The sequence below is a fragment of the Palaemon carinicauda genome, chromosome 1, assembly GCF_036898095.1.
Source record: "Palaemon carinicauda isolate YSFRI2023 chromosome 1, ASM3689809v2, whole genome shotgun sequence".
Taxonomy (NCBI): domain Eukaryota; kingdom Metazoa; phylum Arthropoda; class Malacostraca; order Decapoda; family Palaemonidae; genus Palaemon; species Palaemon carinicauda.
Window position 1 is genome coordinate 298,787,983 of NC_090725.1, and position 23,428 is coordinate 298,811,410.

The following is a 23,428-nucleotide window of genomic DNA, read 5'->3' on the forward strand; positions in this document are numbered from 1 at the left end:
TATAATAGCTGTGTAGTGGACTTGCAAGTAAAGTAAATATTTTTTTGTATATCAGGCTAGCCAATCTTGGATTCACTTACCTAATCATCATCGAAAAGAAGTACGCAACAAAAGCTAGGCTAAAGAAACCATGTAAAATCGTTGCAATTACTGTATGTAAACACTCCCAAGCTCAGGCGGAAGCTAAAGCTGAAAGACATTGTATATCAGTGAAAAATTCAAGCTTAGTCAAAAATATATTGCAAGGGATCAAATGTAGAACAACTAATTCAAATGAAAGGAGAGTAGAAATTCTTGAAACCTGAAGAGGTGATAAGACGCAAAACTTATACACCTTCATGCTGTCAAGAAAGCTTGGAGAAGATGACATCATACAGTCCACTCTACAGCGCTCCACCCTGCCGTAAATAGGCAACAGTATCTTCTCATATATAGAAAAGGCATTCATCATCAACTTCATCTGCATAGGCTTACAGGGAATCTTGAATTCTGTATTGATGAGCAGTACCCTCACCAAAGGTTAAAAAAGGCATATGGTTAATAAATAAGACTTGCACACTGATTTTTTTTTCATTTATTCTCGTAGTAGCAAAGATTCTGCGGTATACCACCGATATCTTTAAGATTTTTCTTAAAAATACTTAAACATTACCTTTAAAATTATTGGCTTATAGAATATCATTCTATAGAATCAACCAGTCTGCCTGAGAATGAGGTTGTCACACCCCAGAAAGTACCTCTGAGTCACTATCTATTTTATTATTTAAATCTGGTAACTTCTGATGAATTTTGGTTACTTCTCTTACCTTCACAAATCCAGAATCCATAAAGGAATTATTTTTTGCAGTCTCTTTATTGAGGGATATGTGTTGTATGGCTTTCTACTGAAATGTTTCTTTCTGGTGTATCATCCCTAATATCCTCTGGAGTCATGGCAGTTGTCGTCTGCGTATATTTTAGAACTTCAGAGTTTGTTGGGCGAGTGTCTATAACCAAGTCCTTTATTTCGGTAAAATCAGCTTCTTCCCCTAGGGTTTCCTCTATGGATTCTTCTTCTTTCATAATTTCTCTTGAATAATTACTGCCATCTTTCTTTTCGTGTGAAAATTTCCTTAGTGTCAAATCCGGGGAAGAAACCACTTGGATGAATTCATTTTTTTGATTTTCTATGATACTGCTTTTATTGTTGAAGTCTGTTCTGGGGGTAAGAGTTTCATCTTTGGACATTTCTTTACTGGCCAGTTCTTTAGTAAGATTATTAACCTTAGTTTTCTCAAATATATTTGTGATTGACATGTCTGGAGGAGAAATTACTTGAATGGAGCTATCCTTCATATGACCTGACAAGTTTGGTTGATTGTCTACCATCCAAATCATCTCACTGAGGTTACTTTCTCCATTAGAAGTATTTTTCTTTGCATTATTTGTTGTTTCAACTTTATCTTGGATAGGTTTATCTTTTGTTTGAGTTATTGGAAGTTTGTATCCGTTTCTGTGTAGAATATATCTCTTTGAAGAGTTTTCATTCTTGAAGTTTCGCCATACCCATGGCTTCGATGTGGTGGGTTGAGAAGTGGGAGAGTTTTGGGTAGTTGTCTGAAGGTTATCATATATGAAATGAGAAGTTTTGAGTTTTCCGTCTGCATTTATGCCATGGTACAGAGGATCTCTCTGTGAAGATTTGAATGCTGAAGGTTGATGATAGAGCTGTTTCTCTAAAGAATTTCTTTCAAAATGGTTTGAATCTTCATTCCTTAATGTTGAAGGTATTTTGGATAAACCAGGTAGTGCCCCTGCCCAGCTTTTTGTGACTTTATCTGGAAGTTCCCTTGCCAAGTTTTTAGTGGCATTCTCCCTCTTTGATGGTTGTGTTGGAATGAACCAATATTTGTCTAATGGAGTCTCTAATTGGTGCGCTGGTAGTGGAGGCCAAAAATGGTCTTTGGGAATCTTTGGAAATGGGTAAAGTATAAAAGGCCTTGATTCTTTCTCGTTATTTTTCTTCTTGAAAATGTTAGAGAAAAGATTTGCTAGATTCGTTAAACCACTAAAAGGATTATTTTCATCATAGGATTCTTTTGGTTTATCACCAGAATCAAAATCAAATTTTGGGAAGAAATCCCAAAAAGATGAGGAATCTTCATTACTGTTGTCAGTGCTTGGATCTTTTGGCTTTGCATAATGTTCATAACTAATGAAATCTTCCTTGGACAGATCCAAATTCATATTCTGTTTTATTCCAGAGTATGGGATACTGTATTGAGGGGGATTGCCTGAAGCAGAGACTTGCAATGTATCTGAGTCAATAGCCCTATAATTTTCACTCAGTTTCAGATCTTCAGGTTTTGGTGGTCCGAACCCTTCTTCGCCCAGGTTAGGAGCGCTATACTGATAGGGATTGTTATACGATGGGTTGGATAATTGATGATGGTACACGGGATGAGGATTTTTGTTGTATGAGGGTTTAGATACTTGATGGTAATAAATGGGATCAGGATTTTGCTGATGATATTCAAAAGTTGGTCCGTGCGCATGGAATACCTGGTAGTTATGGGACTTCAGAGGTCCTTCATTGTAAGTGTTCGAATGGTGGTGATGGTGATGTGATTTCTTGTGATAAATAGGCTCCATACCAGAAGCAAATCCAAATTGCAAAATTGGTTTATGAAGACTCTTGAAGTTATCAAGGGTTGCATTCATGGATAGTATCTTGAACACACGATAAGATTTGTATTTATTAACTGGAAAGTCAAAACTAAATTTGGCTTGAAATGGTGGTGCTGGTGCTTTATCATAATAATTTGGCTTATGCTCATGGTGATGATCATAACCATATCCTTTACTTCTAGGCTGTAGATTATCCTCATCATTGTTTGTGGAATTGGCCTCTTCTACGGAGGAAGGTTGTCTCTGATTTGGATAGTTATAAGTTGATTGTGTATTGTATGAATTTTTGTATATGACATCACGCCCTTGTGTTGCATCCTGGAAAGTTGTGTCCATGGGAGGTATCACATTTTGGAAAGTTGTGTCCATGGGAAGTATCGCATCCTGGAAAGTTGTGGCCGTGGGAGGTATCGCATCCTGGAAAGTTGTGGTTGTGGGAGGTATCGCATCCAGGAAAGTTGTAGCCATGGGAGGTATCGCATTCTGGAAAGTTGTGTCCATGGGAAGTATCGCATTCTGGAAAGTTGTGGCCGTGGGGGGTATAGCATCCTGGACAGTTTTGGTTGTGGGAGGTATCGCATCCAGGAAAGTTGTGGTTGTGGGAGGTATCGCATCCTGGAAAGTTGTAGCCATGGGAGGTATTGCATCCTGGAAAGTTGTAGCCATGGGAGGTATTGCATTCTGGAAAGTTGTGGCTGTGGGAGGTATCACTTTCTGGAAAGTTGTGGTTGTAGGAGGTATCGCATCCAGGAAAGTTGTGGCCGTGGGAGGTATCACATCCTGGAAAGTTTTGGACTTGGGAGGTATCTTATCCTGGAAAGTTGTGGTCATGGAAGGTTTCGCATCCGGGAAAGTTGTGGCTGTGGGAGGTATTGCATCCTGGAAAGTTGCAGCCATTGGAGGTATCGCATCCTGGAAAGTTATGGCCATGGGAGATATCACATCCTGGAAAGTTGTGGCCGTGGGTGGTATCGCGTCCTGGAAAGTTATGGCCGTGGGAGGTATCGCCTTCTGATCCTGTAATAGTTAGAGATTTGAAAGAATTTGTGGATGGAACTTTTATCAGGGAATTTAAATGAATCTGAGATTGTATTCAGCATACAGACGATTTTAGTGACAAACTATGACAAACTTATATTACATGATTCTTATATTACCTTTACTAGTATCATTTGATTTTGGATATCGATTAACAAACTTTGAAACTAAATCTGTTATAATTATATCATATATTTAAAGGTCAAGTTTTTGAAATTTCAAGGAAATACAGTATGTTTTTATTCAGATTCCAAATAATAAGCAAATCAAAATAATAACTATTATTTAATGATTATGAATTATAGCATTTCTTATAACGTGAATATTTTCATAAATAACACAAAACATTGAAATTATGTAAAATTTCACATTTCTGTGAATGTATTCAGCTCTTTGAATTCATGTGAAACAATTTTGAAACAAGGGAAAATTTTAACATTAATGTATCTTTCTTACAGGAAGTAATGTTTGAGATGATGATTGATGTTTTCCCACACATCAGATGCAATATGTTCGGATTTTCTTATGTACATTTTCTGGCATTAAAAACATCACAGTAAGGTAAGTTAATTAGCATTGTGTTGTCAGGCATTTGCGCAGTTTTTAATATCTTAGTAACGATTACATTTAGAACGAAGAGCTAAATTGTGTGCCTTTTTTTAATATCTTAGTAACGATTACATTTAGAGCGAAGAGATAAGTTTATCTCGATAGGAATCGTATTATTAATAAAAGCAGAAATTATTATATTTTTTCCTTGGGATTTGTTTATGAATGTAATGAATCGGTTACATTTCTTTATGAGTTTGCGCAATTGGATTGTTTTTTAAAACTTTCCAAATTTTAGCTCGAATCCCATAATATTATAACTCTCTTTTTATACTTGTCAAAATGCTGGTAACTATCATTAAACAAGACTATTTTGCCCTCTGCTCTACTTTACCTCTTCTCCCGCACCCTTTCATCTTGATGTCCATCCACTTCCAACTATTTCTTTATATTGCAATGGTAGGGTTTCTCCACCCCCCCCCCCCGTTTCACCTCGGCTCTGAATGGCTTATCCGGTTATTATTGTTATTATTATTATTATTATTATTATTATTATTATTATTATTGTTGTTGTTGTTGTTGTTGTTGTTATTATTATTATTAATTGCTAAGCTACAACCCTAGTTAGAAAAGCAGGATGCTATTAACCCAGGGGCCCTAACAGGGAAAATAGCCCAGTGAGGAAAGGAAACAAGGAAACATAGAATATTTTAAGAACAGTAACAACATTAAAATAAACATTTCCTATATAAACTAAACTATAAAAACTTTAACAAAACGAGAGTACTGGGAGATGTATACCAAATATTATAAATCAAATGAAAACATTCTTATGATGTAATTTTTTCTTCATTTTCTGGTTGCTGTTTTAGAAAGATGTAAGAAAAATTAGTATATTTTGTGTTATAGAACTGAATATTATTCCCTTTTTTTGCTGGTTAAAGGCGAAACTAAAAGAAATCTTACCCATATACCGGTTATGGTAGATTAACTAGATCTATCACTAAATCGTATATTACAGCCACTACTCAAATCGAAGTTCATATATCCTAAACATTAACAATTTCAAAAAGAAAATGAGTACTTATAGCGTATATTTTTACAACAATTTAGACTATCCAAATTTTTCCTTAGCATTTCTTTTGCCTTATTCTTTTAGATATATTTTTTTAATGCCAGCTTTGGTTAGTCTGTAGAGTGGACTCATAATTCACTCGTATTGTCTGTTGGAATTTATTACGTTCAATCTCTTTTAATTTAAAATTTCTCTTTTGAAATTAACACTGCATGTCTGTGTCTGTTTTTCGATTACCAATGATTATTAACATCGAAAAGAGAGTTCATTGTTTGCCCTTTTAACTGTATTAAGTACAAATAACATCACTTCAATTATTATTATTATTATTATTATTATTATTATTATTATTATTATTATTATTATTATTAAGGCCCTGTTAAAAGAGCATCCCAGACTTTGAAATTTAAGATTATACTTTCTAAATGAATTTGACAATGCTCTAAGAGCATCTGAGAGAGAAAATTTTGCCAACCTTATGGTTTATCAATTTATTGATTTTACGAAGGCAGTCTGCAAAAGATATAAGACTTTATTATCAACTTACTTGTACCGAGAGGGCTGTGTTTTTTATTTAGTTTACTGTGTGTGTATGTATGTTGAGATAATAAACGTAAAACGTAAGATTCCCCATGTGTCAGAGGCTAAGATGTATTAGATTCTTCTGTTGATTTGGGTCAAAGACTTAACATGGGCTTTTCATCTTAATTAACGAACTCTTACTGTCGTCACTTGTGTATGAAAAGATACTTGATACATATGCCATTTGTGAGAAGGAGCATATATATATATATATATATATATATATATATATATATATATATATATATATATATATATATTCAGCTTTAGAAATTATTCACGTGAAACAATTTTGAAACATAAGGGAATATTTTAACATTAATAAATCTCTCTTACAGGAAGTATTGTTAGAAATGATGATTGATGTTTTCCCACACATCAGATGCAATATGTTCGGATTCTGTTATCTACCTTTGCTGTCTTTAAAAACATCACAGTGAGACGAAGATAAAAGGAAAGGGTGAAGTGATGTTTGGTGAAATGTCTGGTAGAGTGTCTGGGATTGAAAGGGGAAGAGCGAGAGAGGGTGTGGCTTTATTGCTGAGTGAATGGATGACAGGTAAAGTAGTGGAATGGAAGGAGATATCATCTAGGTTAATGTGGGTAAGGGTCATGTTGGGTAGGGAATGTTGGGCGTTTGTCAGTGCGTATGGGCCAGGTAGTGAGAAAAGTGAAGAAGAGCGGAATGAGTTCTGGAATGAATTAACTAGGTGTGTAGAAGGACTGGGTAGAAGGAATTATGTAGTTGTCATGGGTGATTTAAATGCTAGAGTGGGCGCTGGAGAGGTAGAAGGTGTCATTGGGAAGTATGGCGTACCAGGTGAAAATGAGAGTGGTGAGAGACTGGTAGATATGTGTGTTGAGCAAGAGATGGTGATAAGTAATAGCTTTTTCAAAAAGAAAGATAAAAATAAGTATACATGGGTAGGAGTGGCAAATGGAAGAGTAGTAGAAAGGGCATTAATGGATTATGTGTTGATAACTAAAAGAATGTTTGGAAGATTGAAAGACGTGCACGTGTTTAGGGGTATGGCTAACGGTATGTCTGATCATTTTTTGGTGGAAGGAAAATTAGTTGTAGCAAAAGAGTGGAGGAATAGAGTAGGTGGATGTAAAAGGGAGCTAGTGAGGGTTGAAGAGCTAATAAAACCGGGGGTAAAAAGTAAATATCAGGAAAGGTTGAAAATGACATATGACGAAATGAAAGTATGAGAAACTGGCAATTTAGAAGGGGAGTGGAAGTTAGTAAAAGAAAATTTTGTTGGGATTGCAAGTGATGTGTGTGGCAAGAAGGTTGTTGGAGGCAGCATGAGGAAGGGCAATGAATGGTGGAATGAAGGAGTGAAGGTAAAAGTGGAAGAGAAAAAGAGGGCCTTTGAAGAATGGCTACAGAGTAATAGTGTAGAGAAGTATGAAAAATATAGAGAGAAAAATGTGGAAGCAAAGTGCAAGGTACGTGAGGCAAAGAGGGCAGCTGACCTGAGGTGGGGTCAGGGATTGGGTCATTCACATGAAGAGAATAAGAAGTTTTGGAAAGAAGTGAAGAGAGTAAGGAAGGCTGGCTCAAGAATTGAAGAGACAGTGAAAGATGGAAATGGAAGGTTGTTAAAAGGAGAGGAGGCAAGGAAAAGATGGGCGGAATATTTTGAAAGTTTACTGAATGTTGAGGATAATAGGGAGGCAGATATAATTGCTGTTGCAGGTGTTGAGGTGCCAGTGATGGGAGATGAGAATGAGAGAGAGATTACAATAGAGGAAGTGAGGAGAGCACTAGATGAAACGAGAGTAGGAAAAGCGTCTGGTATGGATGGTGTGAGAGCTGAAATGTTGAAGGAAGGGGGTGTGACTGTACTTGAATGGTTGGTGAGATTGTTTAATATGTGTTTTGCGTTGTCAATGGTACCAGTAGATTGGGTTTGTGCATGTATTGTACCACTATATAAGGGTAAGGGAGATGTGCATGAGTGTTGTAATTCAAGAGGTATTAGTTTGTTAAGCATAGTTGGAAAAGTGTATGGTAGAGTAATGATTAATAGGATCAAGGATAAAACAGAGAATGCAATCTTAGAAATACATGGTGGTTTTAGAAGAGGTAGGGGTTGTATGAATCAGATTTTTACAGTAAGGCAGATATGCGAGAAATATTTAGCAAAAGGTAAGGAGGTGTATGGTGCGTTTATGGATCTGGAGAAAGCGTATGATAGAGTTGATAGGGAAGCAATGTGGAATGTGATGAGGTTATATGGAGTTGGTGGAAGGTTGTTGCAAGCAGTGAAAAGTTTCTACAAAGGTAGTAAAGCATGTGTTAGGATAGGAAATGAAGTGAGTGATTGGTTTCCAGTGAGAGTGGAGCTGAGACAGGGATGTGTGAGTCACCGTGGTTGTTTAACTTATATGTTGATGGAGTGGTGAGAGAGGTGAATACTCGAGTGCTTGGACGAGGATTAAAACTGGTAGACGAGAATGATCATAAATGGGAGGTAAATCAGTTGTTGTTTGCGGATAATACTGTACTGGTTGCAGACACAGAAGAGAATCTTGGCCGATTAGTGACAGAATTTGGAAGAGTGTGTGAGAGAAGGAAGTTTAGAGTTAATGTGGGTAAGAGTAAGGTTATGAGATGTACGAGAAGGGAAGGTGGTGCAAGGTTGAATGTCATGTTGAATGGAGAGTTACTTGAGGAGGTGGATCAGTTTAAGTACTTGGGGTCTGTTGTTGCAGCAAATGGTGGAGTGGAAGCAGATGTACGTCAGAGAGTGAATGAAGGATGCAAAGTGTTGGGGGAAGTTAAGGGTGTAGTAAAAAATAAAGGGTTGGGTATGAATGTAAAGGGAGTTCTATATGAGAAAGTGATTGTACCAACTGCGATGTATGGATCGGAGTAGTTGTGGGGAATGAAAGTGACGGAGAGACAGAAATTGAATGTGTTTGAGATGAAGTGTCTAAGGAGTATGGCTGGTGTATCTCGAGTAGATAGGGTTAGGAAAGAATTGGTGAGAGTTAGTACGGGTGTAAGAAATGAGTTAGCAGCTAGAGTGGATATGAATGTGTTGAGGTGGTTTGGCCATGTTGAGAGAATGGAAAATGGCTGTCTGCTAAAGAAGGTGATGAATGCAAGAGTTGATGGGAGAAATACAAGAGTAAGGCCAAGGTTTGGGTGGATGGATGGAGTGAAGGAAGCTCTGGGTGATAGGAGGATAGATGTGAGAGAGGCAAGAGAGCGTGCTAGAAATAGGAATGAATGGCGAGCGATTGTGACGTAGTTCCGGTAGGCCCTGCTGCTTCCTGCGATGCCTTATATGACCGCGGAGGTAGCAGCAGTAGGGGATTCAACATTATGAAGCTTCATCTGTGGTGGATAATGTGGGAGGGTGGGCTGTGGCACCCTAGCAGTACCAGCTGAACTCGGTTGAGTCCCTTGTTAGGCTGGAGGAACGTAGAGAGTAGAGGTCCCCTTTTTTGTTTTGTTTTATTTGTTGATGTCGGCTACCCCCCAAAATTGGGGGAAGTGCCTTGGTATATATATATATATATATATATATATATATATATATATATATATATATATATATATATATATATATATATATGTGTGTGTGTGTGTGTGAGTGTGTATAACTATATATATATATATATATATATATATATATATATATATATATATATATATATATATATACTGTATATATATAAACTTACCTGCGATGAGATGATATCAAAATGAGATGAGGAACCCATCGACATCGGTGGCTGACGTTTTCTTTGACAATCATTGAGAGAGCACGGAGTAGTTGCTTCCTGAAAGGGGAACCTAAAACAAAATGATCACGTTAATGACTTCTTTCTCGTTTTATAGATTATGAGTGAATTGCTAACATGACTGTTACCCAAAACATGGGGCTTTCCACCACTTATCGTTATTAAAGATATTCGAAACAATATCTTATACGTAATTTAAGTCGTATAGTACTGCCGCTAGAAAATTCTGAGACATAATATAAGTCTTATAGTACTGCCGCTAGAGAATTCTGAGACATAAGTGCCTTATAGTACTGCCGCTAGAAAATTATGAGATCCCTTGATTGGCCAAATACTACTACATTGGATCCATCTTAGGTCACGGCTCAATTTTCCTTTGCCTACACGTGCCGAATAGTCTAGCCCATTCTTTTCACATATTCATCTTCATCCTCAAAATGACATGTCATATATCATCCACAATTACTTTTACAATCATTCTTAGCCTTATATTAACCCACTCCACCCTTGCATCACTTACATGTGTCTTTTTCATGCTCCAGAATTCGTCCAACTTGGAACTACATTTGATATAGGGAGCATGTCTTCATTTGTTTGTTTCATTCAGAAGTCCATTTGTTTCATTATCGTATTCTCTGCCTTTAATTTTGTAGAAATCTTTTCTTCCTAAAGTTTTTTTTTATTCATTAGCTACGGTCAAATACATAAGTTAGCCGAACGTCCTACATGAGTGGGGGAGTGGCTTTATAAATATAGTGTGATGAAATCTCTTCCCTTATAAGAATAAAATATTAATTTCTTAAACAGCAACGTTCTAATTTTGTTGTTCTACAAATAAAACTTTAGTGCCAGTTCCAAGCAACGTTCCAATTATTTTGTTCTACAAATAAAACTTTAGCGCCAGTTCCAAGCAACGTTCCAATTATTTTGTTCTACAAATAAAACTTTAGCGCCAGTTCCAAGCAACGTTCCAATTATTTTGTTCTACAAATAAAACTTTAGCGCCAGTTCCAAGCAACGTTCCAATTATTTTGTTCTACAAATAAAACTTTAGCACCAGTTCCAAGCAACGTTCCAATTTTTTTGTTCTTCAAATAAAACTTTAGCACCAGTTCCAAGCAACGTTCCAATTTTTTTGTTCTACAAATAAAACTTTTGTACCAGTTCCAAGCAACGTTCCATTTTTTTTGTTCTACAAATAAAACTTTTGTACCAGTTCCAAGCAACGTTCCAATTTTTTTGTTCTTCAAATAAAACTTTTGTACCAGTTCCAAGCAACGTTCCAATTTTTTTGTTCTACAAATAAAACTTTTGTACCAGTTCCAAGCAACGTTCCAGTTTTTTTGTTCTACAAATAAAACTTTTGTACCAGTTCCAAGCAACGTTCCAATTTTTTTGTTCTACAAATAAAACTTTAGTACCAGTTCCAAGCAACGTTCCAATTTTTTAATTGTTCCATAAATAAAACTTAGGTACTATAGTCCATTTCTTTTAGCGAGTCATATTTGCACCGACTCGCCACGGTGCCCTTTTAGCTCGCAAAAGTTTTCTGATCGCTGATTGGTTGGACAAGATAATTCTAACCAATCAGCGACCAGGAAACTTTTCCGAGCTAAAAGGGCACCCCTGCGAGTCGGTGCCAATTTGCCTCACTGAAAAGATTACTTCTCTGGATGACCGTTAATGTGAGACTCGTCATTTCAAGAGGTCAGAACTAATATTTATACAGGCATATCAAATCTGGAACATTTTACTGCTGTACAGAAATTGATCGTGGCATAACCAAAGTACCCTACTTGTGAAAATCTACCCATACAAGAAATCGCTTGATTAAATGTCTTTTGCAGTATTTTTAAAATATCGTATAAAATATTCAAATCGGCATAACAATAAGAGTATTGCCATTGAAAACTATATTACTCATTAACATGCAATATTTCTGAGAGTTATATTTTAAATTCTATGATAACTACATTATTGAATTTTATATATATTCCTAAATAGCTGAAGAGAAATTGTTAGGAGTATGTGTTCAGAAGTTTAAATGTTTATATATGCACACACTCGCAGATTCAATCTTTCCTAACTACAAACTGCTGGTTCGGTAATTTGTGGGAAAGAGCTGATTCGAGTGTATCTCTCGCCGTCCCCCCCCCCCCCCCACTTTCACCAGGGTATGCCTCTTTAGGTATGGTAAGCCGTTATTCTGGTAGAAGAACACTCCATAATCAAACCATTGTGCTCTAGTCTTGGGTAGTGCCATACCCTCTGTACCATGGTTTTTCATTGTCTAGCAGTAGAGTTCTCTTTTTCCTTTCCTTACTGAGCTATTTACGTGTTGAAGCTCTTGGGCTTCTAGCATCTTGCTTTTCAAACTTCGGTTATAATAAGCAAGTAGTAATATATATATATATATATATATATATATATATATATATATATATATATATATATATATATATATATGTGTGTGTGTGTGTGTGTGTGTGTGTGTGTGTGCGTGTGTGTTGTAGTTTAGCAATTAGTTATATATATATATATATATATATATATATATATATATATATATGTGTGTGTGTGTGTGTGTATATATATATATACATATATATATATATATATATATACATATATATGTATATATATATATATATATATATATATATATATATATACAGTATATATATATGTGTGTGTCTGTGTGTTTGCCTGTATATATATATATATATATATATATATATATATATATATATATATATATATATATATATATATATATATATATATATATATATATATATATATATATATATATATATATATATATTTATTTATTTAGTCATTGAAGGCGATAGCCTTAGTGACATCAATGTGATTCCAGCAGGAATCTTCATATTTCCTCAACATCTTTAAGTTTCTAGTCGTAATCCTTTGGTTTAATGAACGATGATTATTCCTATTCTTCATTCTTTATTCACTACAGCACTGTTTCGACAAAACTATGTCTTTATCGAGTAATGACTGGTTTACATAATTTTACAAGTCTTATTATACATCAGCTTCTACAGATATTTCTATTAATTATGTTGAGATTATATTCTAAAGAAATTGAAAATTCTAAAAGTACATGTGCAGTATGTATATATATATATATATATATACATATATATATATATATACATATATATATATATATATATATATATATACGGTGTATATATATGCATATATATATGTATTTATATATATATATATATATATATATATATATATATATACATATATATACATATATTTATATATATGTATGTAAAATTATTCATATATATATATATATATATATATATATATATGTATATATATATACAGTATATGTATATATATACAGTATATATATATATATATATATATATATATATATATATACAGTATATATAAATATATATATATATATATATATATATATATATATAAATATATATATATATATATATATATATATATATATATATATATATATATATATACATTGATAGATAGCCACATGCGTGCTCTATATTATATAGGGGGTATGGTGTAAGAAAAATTGAAATTTTGAAAAATGCAGAAATATGTAAAACAAATATGAGTGTGAGCGTACATGGGAGACTTTGGCCCTTCTTGGATCATATTGAAAGAATATACGATGATACGTTTGGGAAAAGTATGTACAATCGGCCGCAAAATTATCGCTAGCTGTTTCAGAATGTTTCCCAAATGTTTCATGTTGTTTCTCGTTTTCCTTGAATTATGTAAATATGACAATGATTTTTATTGAGAAAAGAAATTAAATCACCGTTTATATCATTTAAAACATTCTCAAGAAGAAAAAAAAATAAAATGTGTACGATACAATAAATTTTTGACAGTTCTTCCAGGAGGACAGTCCAAAATCAAACCATTGTTCTCTAGTCTTGGGTAGTGCCATGGCCTCTGCACCATGGTCTTCCACTATCTTGGGTTAGAGTTCTCTTGCTTTAGGGTACACTCGGCAACACTATTCTATCTAATTTCTCTTCCTCTTGTTTTGTTAAAGTTTTTATAGTTTATATAAGACATATTTATTTTAATGTTGTTACTCTTCTTAAAATATTCTATTTTCCTTTTTTCTTTCCTCACTGGACTATTTTCCCTATTGGAGCTTCTGGGCTTAAAGCATCCTCCTTTTCTAACTAGGGTTGTAGCTTAGCTATTATTATTATTATTATTATTATTATTATTATTATTATTATTATTATTAATTGCTAAGCTACAACCCTAGTTGGAAAAGCAGAATGCTATAAGCCCAGGGGCTCCAACAGGGAAAATAGCCCAGTAAGGAAAGGAAACAAGGAAAAAATAAATATTCTAAGAATAATATTATAATAATTATCACCTATATAAACTATAAAAACTTTAACAAAACAAGAGGAAGAGAAATTAGATAGAATAGTGTGCCCGAGTGTACCCTCAAGCAAGAGAACTCTAACCCAAGATAGTGGAAGACCATGGTACAGAAGTTATGGCACTACCCAAGACTAGTGAACAATGGTTTGATTTTGGAGTGTCTTTCTCCTAGAAGAGCTGCTTACCATAGCTAAAGGGTCTCTTCTACCTTTACCAAGAGGAGAGTAACCACTGAACAATTACAGTGTAGTAGTTAACCCCTTGGGTGAAGAAGAAGAAGAAATTGTTTAATGGATGGTGAGAAACGCATATTAGAAAATGGGGCCTTTTTTTTTGTGTGTGTATGAAGTAACAAATTCATGGCACTTTTGTTGAACACGGGTCTATACACAATTCATCATTATTCCAGTATGAATGTATCGGCGACTACTATATTCTTCATTATTTGATCCACTTCTTGTTAATGAAATAGCTTTATGTTTATATATATATATATATATATATATATATATATATATATATATATATATATTTTTTTTTTTTTTGGGCTCAAGCCATGTCGTCCTGATGGAAGTTCCTATAGGGTAGCTTCCTGGGGTATATTACAATTACGGCGATATTCCCAGAGAATTTACCTTAAGGTACCAGAATTCTAACTCCTGGAGCGAGTATCCCTCGTGAAAGGGATATCGCGACATATCAGAGGACGTATTCTAGACACGTCACAAGGCAATCTACATCCTGGACAGAGATTTCGTCTCGTAGGAGGTGATTGACGAGTTACGAATTCGGGAAAGAAAAAGGGGAGCCGCTCCCAAGGCTTCCCTATCCCCCGATTCGTATGCGTGCCTGGCGCCAATCCTGGCGCCATCTGTATTCCTTTTTGCGTAGCTTAACAACTCGGTGTTTTTTCCTGTTTTTCTCGCAAATCTTGGATTTATTCGGCTTTTCATGGCTTCTCCGTCTTAGTTGGCCTCTGATAATTTGAGTATAGTGTCTGTTATGTATAAATGTAGGCTCTTGGTAAAATTTTGAGTGATTAATAGGATTAATCTTTGATACAAGAGCCGTAGCCTACCAGAGGTGTCCTGGACACTGTCGCTCGCTAGGTATAAATTAGTTAGTCAGAGCGACATTCCTGGTTGTTTTGCTTTAATAAATTTTAGCTATTTAGCTTTACATAGGATTTCCTTTCGTGCTTAGTATTATTTGGCGAAGTATTCACCATTCTGGCCTACGCTAGGCCATGTAGCCTAGTCGTTTGGTCCTAGTACTTCATGCATGATTTTGGTTTTTCCGAGTGTAATTAAAATTTTATTGAAGCTTTAGGCTATATTTTATACATTTTAGACTGTGTGGAATATTTCCAAGATTGTATACGTGCGAGTTTCGGTGAATTAGGTAATCGATTCTCTTGGTGCCTAGGCTAATTGCTTATGGAGCCTTAGTATACTTTATCATACTCCCCGGTTGCTTTCTTTTCTTCGGAGAAGGTATGCAATCCCTTTCCCTCTGTTTAAGCCTTGGGCTTATCCCTAAGTGGTTTTTTCCGAATTTATTTTCGATAAAACTATACTACGGTGTTACTGTACCTTCCTGTTCCTGTAGTTATGGTTCAAGAGGGACAGAACAACAGAGTTTTTAGTCTGAGTCTGTGTTGTCTGGCTTGGGGCAGAGTCCCCCTCGCTGACCTAACACATACAAAGGGAGCTTAGCTCCCTTAGGTCACTACCGAAGGTTTCTGTAGTTATGATTCCTTCTTTTGTGATCTACCAGACTAGTCCTGTTGCTGTTCTCGGGGGAGGATAAGTTCTTCCCTTGGGAGTAGCAACGCCTTCCTTGCTTTGGTGCTCTGGGAGCTGGCAAGTATTGCTGGCCTTTCCCCTTAGATCTCCCTTAGGCTAAGATAAGTTTCTTGGCTGCGGGTGATCTGTCACTAAAGCAAGGTTGGCAGGACCCTCTTGTCCCTTCCCCCTCTATCTCCGTAATGGCCTAGCCATTACTGTACTGTACCTTGCCGGCCGGCAGAGCTGGCCGGCAGGGGTCTTACTGTACTGTACGTCGTTCTACTTCTGGACCTAGTATAGGTTGGGATGTGGAATTGACTCAGCCCATTGCCGGCCGGCAGAGCTGCTGGCCGGCAAGGGTCTTATGTTTTCGAGTGCTGCCCGGACCTCTCTTGGTCCCTCATCCATGCCTGCCGGCAGAGCCGGACGGCATTGGTCAAGGAAGCCTGAATTAGTTTCTCCCCTTCCTTATATGCACTCCTTCGGTTGCCGGGCTTGGAGGTTGTGTACACTCTTATCCCGGCATCCATTCTATTTTCTTCTAGTGCTGTACCTGTCCCGGCTGCCGGCCTATGAGGCCGGCTGCCGGCTTATGAGGCCAGCAGCCGGGCAGGTGTAGTCTTCTGGTTCTTTTGCTGCCGGCTGGCATCGGTCTTGTACCTTTGCCGGCCGGCTTATGTCAGTCCTTGTCTGCCGGTCACCAAGAGTGTGGCCGGCAGCTGGGTACTACCTTGTGTAGTTGCTGGCTGGCAGCCATTGCCGGCCAACACTGGCTGTTACCGGCCGGCAGTTGCTGCCGACCGGCACAGGCATTTGAACCAGAGTGCTGCCGCCCTATAGCTGTTAAGTAGTATACTTTAAAGCTAGTTGTGGTGTGTGCCGGCCGGCAAAGGCAGGCCGGCACACATCCCCCTATACTGTACTAGTATTCTTCTGTATAGCATATACAGTAAGAAGAAAACTATAGTAAGGGTTTTGGTACAGCACTGTATCTTCTAACACTATTGTGTTTTCTTGCACACCCCTTTGCTGTTGCCCTCAGATAGGAAGCTGAGTTCTTCCCTGTCTATTATCCAGGATTTTAAAATCATTGCTTAGGTGTGAGCTCCACCTGTTTCCTCTGGAAACCTTGCATTGGTTACTCTAGAAGAGATAAACCATTTTTTATTTTATTATCTGGAAGGCTGCAACAATGGGTTGTGAGGGAAACACAAGTGTGTGTCTTTCCTTTCTGAATTGTTATGCTATACTATGCATATCCAGTGATACATAGTTCACTTGATACTCATGGAAATTTCTTCTCTTTACAGAAGGACACTCCGAAGTGGGGAAGTGCTTTCTGCAATGTCAGCAGCAAGAACCTCTGCGGACATGAGTTTTGTAGGAGACACGCAGCATACGTTGTCTCCAAGGATGATCTCCGGTATTGGGACCCTCAGGTATGTACTGTGTGCACTAACCTGATTAATGAGACAATTAAATAGCTAGGAAGAAGCTTCGTACCTGGGTAAGGGGCTTCCAAAAGAACACTTCTGGCCCTTATCTTCCAAGTGAGACGATGAGGGCGTATCCTTTCCCTAAGGCATCAGCTGATGCCGTGATTCCCCAGCCTCAAGAGGAGATCCCCTAAGTTCAGATCCAGGTGGATGCTGAAGTCGCGGTCGCGATGCAAGACATCCAGCTAGATGACAGGATGTCTGATGTGGACGGGTGTCAGGAGGAAGACCTCCTGGCAGAAGCCCAGGATGAAGTTCAAGCCCCTCTACATCGGCCGGTCTCCCAGTAGAGCTGGGACAGGCCCTCTCTTCTAATGTTGGAATGATCCAACAAATGCAGAAGGAGAATCAGGAGAAGGCGGCTGCAATGGAACTGCGAATGCAGTGCCTTGCAGAATCACATGGGCCCCAGAAAAAGCTCAATGTCAAAGACCTTCCCTTGTGCTCAGATGCTAACCCATGGAGGTATGCTGAGCACATGCCGATGACAACTGGAAAGATCGTCATCTCGGATAAGCTGGGCTCAGTTCCCCTGGAGGGTGGAATTCTGGCCCAGCAAGGCATCATATCCGGACTGTTATGTCCGGCTGAGGAAGGAACCAGCTTCAAAGGAGGAGACAGAGCCGAAGGAGGTCATAGTGATGGACCATGCTAAGGCTCAAGCTCTACTTTCATCCTCGATGAAAGAGAGGGGCTTCTCTAACTCAAAGGTAGCTGCATTGAATAGGAAGCTCCCTTCCTTTGTGTCCTCGCCTACTAGAGCCTTCCCCTTTTTACAGAAAAGGTTTCTGGCTGTTCTAAAAGCAATCGAGGCCGGCAAGTCTTGCCCCTCCCTAGAGGAGTGTAAACCCTTGTCGCTGGCCCTGCCTATGGACCACAAAGACTGGAAGAACGTCCATCTTACGTTCTTAGTGGGAAAGTTGGAGGCTGATATTGCCGGACGTCAGTTCGGCAAGGACCCCCCTAAGCTGTCTGACTTTCTTTTGCAAAGTGAGTTCGATACAAAAGAAAGACTGACTGCCTCAATGTCTCTTCAGACTACTCTCGAGACGATGGCAAGTGACCCCAAGGTCCATGAAATGTTCATGGTAGTGGCCAAGCCTCATCTGGCCACAGTGACGAAGGACCTTTATGGCTTCGTCAAGGCAAGGAGAGCTTGTAGGGAGTTCGTGTTTACCTCGGCTACGGTCATGCATGAGCTAAAGAAACTAATCTCCTCCAACATTTGGGGAAAAGACCTTTTTCCCTACCGACTTGGTCAAAGAAGCTGTTGATAAAGCCGCCTTGGAGAATAGAAACCTTCTCCAGAAGTAGGGCCTGGCTATCAAAAGAAAGTCTTCCCCAGATGAGGGTTCTCAACCAAAGAAGAAGACTATGAGGACTAGGCTACCGTCTCGGCCAGCCAAGCCTCTTAGACAGCAACAGCAACTGCAATTGCCATTGCCCCCAGTGCCCCAGATCGTGGCACAAACCCCGACCACCTTTCAGTGGGTACCCCAGGCCGTGTTGACACAGTCCACGGCATTCACCCCAGCGTTCGAAGGGCAGTCTACTTCCTTTCGAGCAAAGCCTAGAGGAGCAGCCAGAGGCTCGTCTAGACGCCCCTCAAAGGGAAGGGGATTCAGGGGTGGTCATGGTCAGGAAGGCAAGACCTCAGAACGGCAGTCCAAGCGAGGTGATACCGGTAGGAGGGAGACTTCAGAATTTTCGGGATCGGTGGACCTTCGATCCCTGGGCCCACAGCCTACTCAAGAATGGACTGGGCGGGAGCTGGTACAGCACTCCACCCCCGTGCCTTCGGTTTTTCCAACACTCCACCCCCGTTATGGAGGAGTACGTTCAAGAACTGTTGGAGAAAAAGGGTGAAGCCCATCAATTTCTAAGGGAGGCTGTTTTGTGTTCCCAAGAAAGACTCGGAAAAGCTCAGAGTCATTCTGGACTTGTCGCCACTTAACAAGTTCATAGTGAATTGCAAATTCAAAATGCTAACACTGCAACACATAAGGACCTCACTGCCCAGGAGGGCATATTCCGTCTCTATAGACTTGTCAGACGCCTACTGGCACATTCCAATTAGCCATCGACTCTCCCCCTACCTAGGGTTCAGGCTACAACGAAGACTATACGCCTTCGGAGCCATGCCATTCGGGCTAAACATAGCCCCAAGGATTTTTACGAAGCTTGCGAGCGTAGCTCTCAAACAATTTCGCCTAAAGGGAATTCAGGTAGTAGCCTACCTGGACGACTGGTTGGTGTGGGCAGCATCCGAGACAGAATGCTTGCAAGCTTCCAGTCAAGTGATCCAGTTCCTAGAGTACCTAGGCTTCAAGATCAACAGAAAAAGTCTCGACTTTCTCCATCTCAAAAGTTCCAGTGGCTGAGAATTCACTGGGACCTTTTGTCACACCGTTTCTCCACCTGGGCGAAGAAAAGGAAGGAGATAGCGGGTTCTGTCAAGAGACTTCAAGATTCCGAAAGGATATCAAGACACGAGCAGGAGAGAGTACTGCGCTCTCTCCAGTTTGCTTCGGTGACAGACCCAGTGCTAAGAGCACAGCTAAAGGATGCAATCGGAGTTTGGAGAAGTTATGCATCAAACGCGTGAAGAGATCTGAGAAGACCAGCCGCTTCGGCTAAGTACTCTTCTCAGGCCTTGGTCCCAAGCCAGACATCTAAAGAAGTCAGGTTCTTCTTCAGCCACCTCCCCCGTCGGTGACGATTCACTCAGACGCCTCGAAGGAGGGATGGGGAGGTCACTCTCATCGGAAAAAAGTCCAGGGGACTTGGTCCAGGCTATTCAAGACCTTTCACATAAAACTTTCTAGAAGCTAGGGCAGTGCTCCTTACCTTAAAGAAAGTCTCCCTGCGTCATTCGATCCACATAAGGTGGTGATTGACAGCGAGGTAGTTGTGAGATAATTGAATCGACAAGGATCGAGGTCACCACCTCTCAACCAGGTGATGTTGGCCGTCTTCCGATTGGCGGAAAAGAAGAAGTGGTACCTGTCGGCAGTTCACCTTCAAGGAGTCCGCAATGTGACAGCGGACGCTCTATCCAGGTTCACACCGATAGAGTCGGAATGGTCCTTAGACGCAGGATCATTCTCCTTCATTCTGAATCAGTCCCAGAACTGCAGATAGACCTCTTTGCGACGAAAGACAACAAGAAGTTGCCCCTGTACGTGCCCCGTACGAGGACCCCTTAGCGGAAGCAGTGGACGCGATGTCCCTCGACTGGAACAGATGGTCCAAGATTTATCTGTTCCCTCCTCACAACCTTCTGTTGAGGGTCCTCAACAAACTGAGATCCTTCAAAGGGTAGCGGCAATAGTGGCCCACAAGTGGCCGAACAGCGTGTGGTTCCTCCTGGCATTGGAACTGTAGCTGAAGTTTGTACCACTACCAGATCCAGTTCTGACCCAGCGAGCCCAGAAGTCAACTGTCTGCGCTTCATTACAGAAAACCCGGACCCTGCAGCTCATGATTTTCTCTCCCTAGCGGTGAGAAAGCGTTTCGGGATTTCGAAAGCCAGTATAGACTTCCTTGAGGAATATAAGTGCAAATCTACTAGAAGGCAATATGAGTCATCTTGGAGAAAATGGGTGGCCTTTTGTCAAGGCGAAGATTCCGCAGGAGATCTTGACAGACTTCTGCTTATCTTTTTTCCCCACCTCCATGGTCAAGGGTTGGCAGCGAACACGATTTCAGCGTGTAAGTCTGCTTTGACAAGACCCATTCTATATGCCTTCCAGGTCGACCTAGGTAACGAGATCTTTAATAAAGTCCCGAAAGCCTGTGCTAGGCTCAGACCTTCAGCACCTCCAAAGCCCATTTCATGGTCTTTAGACAAGTTCTTCATTTTGCTTCTCTGTTGAGCAATGAAGAGTGTGCGTTAAAGGATTTAACACAAAAAGTTATTTTCCTATTTTGCACTCGCGTCCGGGGCCAGGGTTAGTGAGATTGTAGCCTCTCGAGAGAGGCAGGTCGTGTTCAGTTCCTGGATGGGGAAGAACTGAACCTGTTTCCGGATCCTACGTTTCTCGCCAAGAATGAGTTACCCACCAACAGGTGGGGTCCCTGGAGAATCTGCCCTCTGAAAGAAGATGCATCTCTATGTCCAGTAGAATGCCTAAAGGTCTATCTTCATAGAACTTCAGACTTCAAGGGTGGTCAACTATTCAGGGGAGAAACATCAGGCTCAAATTTATCTCTGAATCAACTCAGAGCGAAAATCACATATTTTATTCGCAGAGCGGATCCTGACAATACACCCGCAGGTCACGATCCGAGGAAAGTTGCCTCATTCTTAAATTTCTTTAATTGTATGGATTTTGAACATCTCCGTTCATACACTGGCTGGAAGTCTTCCAGAGTGTTCTTTCGCCACTATGCGAAGCAAGTAGAGGAACTGAAAGAGATCTGTGGTAGCAGTGGGTCGCGGTGTTAACCCTACTGTTTAACTCTGCGAGGAACAGTGGTCTTAATTGGGACGATTAATTCCAGGGTGAGTGTGTAGTTACATACTGTACTACAAACTAAGTGAGGGCACTGTGTTGCCCATCCAGACTGTTCCATTTCCGAAGGTGAACCTAGCATAAGTGCAGACATGTGTGCCGAGCGTTTCTAACGCTAATGTCATTGATTTGTAATACAGGCTTTTATGACTTTGATACCTCGGTATCTTAAAAGTGGCATCTAATGTTTTTTCTTTCAGACAAACAAGCTCTGTTTACTATCATACTTATGCTTATAGTTTTGGGTTATCCTCTTCTTATATATATATATATATATATATATATATATATATATATATATATATATATATATATATATATATATATATATATATAATTGTGGTTAACCTGTCTATTTATTGCCTGTCAATAATCTGGTTCTTGAGAACCTTGCGTCTTCTTCACCTGTGTCAATTTATTGGTATAATTGAGCATTCATTCTATGTACCTTATCTGGGATAATTCTAATAGAATTGTTCCTTTATGCAAGCTATGTTGCATTGGTTTTCCTCCTATGCGGATATAAAACCTTTGTCCAATACAAGTATTGTGCGGAAAACTGGTCGATATTTCATATTGACGCAGTGGTCCTTTACAAACTATGCTTTACTTAGTATAGGGCGAGACCACTATATTAGCTTGCCTGGTATTCATACATAGATATATGTACTCTTCGAGACTTTTCCAGAGTCTAGTAGGACTCTTCCCTGTAGGGGGCAGGAAGCTCTAACATAGTTTATAGTTAGTTGAAAAGATGTATAACGGTAACATCTTAGGTCTCTAGGTCGAGTCGACCGGGAAAAAATTACCTCCGGGGAGTACGGCACGTTCTGAGAATCCACAGATACAGTAATGCTCTGGTACACTTCCATCAGGACGACATGGCTTGAGCCCAAAAAACGGATTTTGAGCGAAGCGAAAAATCTATTTTTAGGTGAGATGGCCATGTCGTCCTGATGGACCCGCCCTTGCCTTTCTAAGAAAGGGCTGTAGGACCCCTCCCTACATACAGTATCTGTAGCACCTCGTGTACGCTACAAGGAATACAGATGGCGCCAGGATTGGCGCCAGGCACGCATACGAATCGGGGGATAGGGAAGCCTTGGGAGCGGCTCCCCTTTTTCTTTCCCGAATTTGTATCTCGTCAATCACCTCCTACGAGACGAAATCTCTGTCCAGGATGTAGATTGCCATGTGACGTGTCTAGAATACGTCCTCTGATATGTCGCGATATCCCTTTCACGAGGGATACTCGCTCCAGGAGTTAGAATTCTGGTACCTTAAGGTAAATTCTCTGGGAATATCGCCGTAGTTGTAATATACCCTAGGAAGCTACCCTATAGGAACTTCCATCAGGACGACATGGCCATCTCACCCAAAAATAGATTTTTCGCTTCGCTCAAAATCCGTTATATATATATATATATATATATATATATATATATATATATATATATATATATATATATATATATATATATATATATATATATATATATACATACATATATATAAAACCACAGCAGAACAAATGCCACA

The 23,428-nt window shown here is 39.2% G+C and overlaps 1 protein-coding gene across 1 annotated transcript; it reads right to left on the bottom strand.

Annotated features, from left to right (window-relative positions):
- Positions 1–852: 852 nt before the first annotated feature.
- On the bottom strand, positions 853–3,597 carry LOC137646021 (uncharacterized). The gene has a single exon (XM_068379154.1). The coding sequence runs from the start codon at positions 3,595–3,597 to the stop codon at positions 853–855; it is 2,745 nt and encodes a 914-aa protein (XP_068235255.1).
- Positions 3,598–23,428: the final 19,831 nt, after the last annotated feature.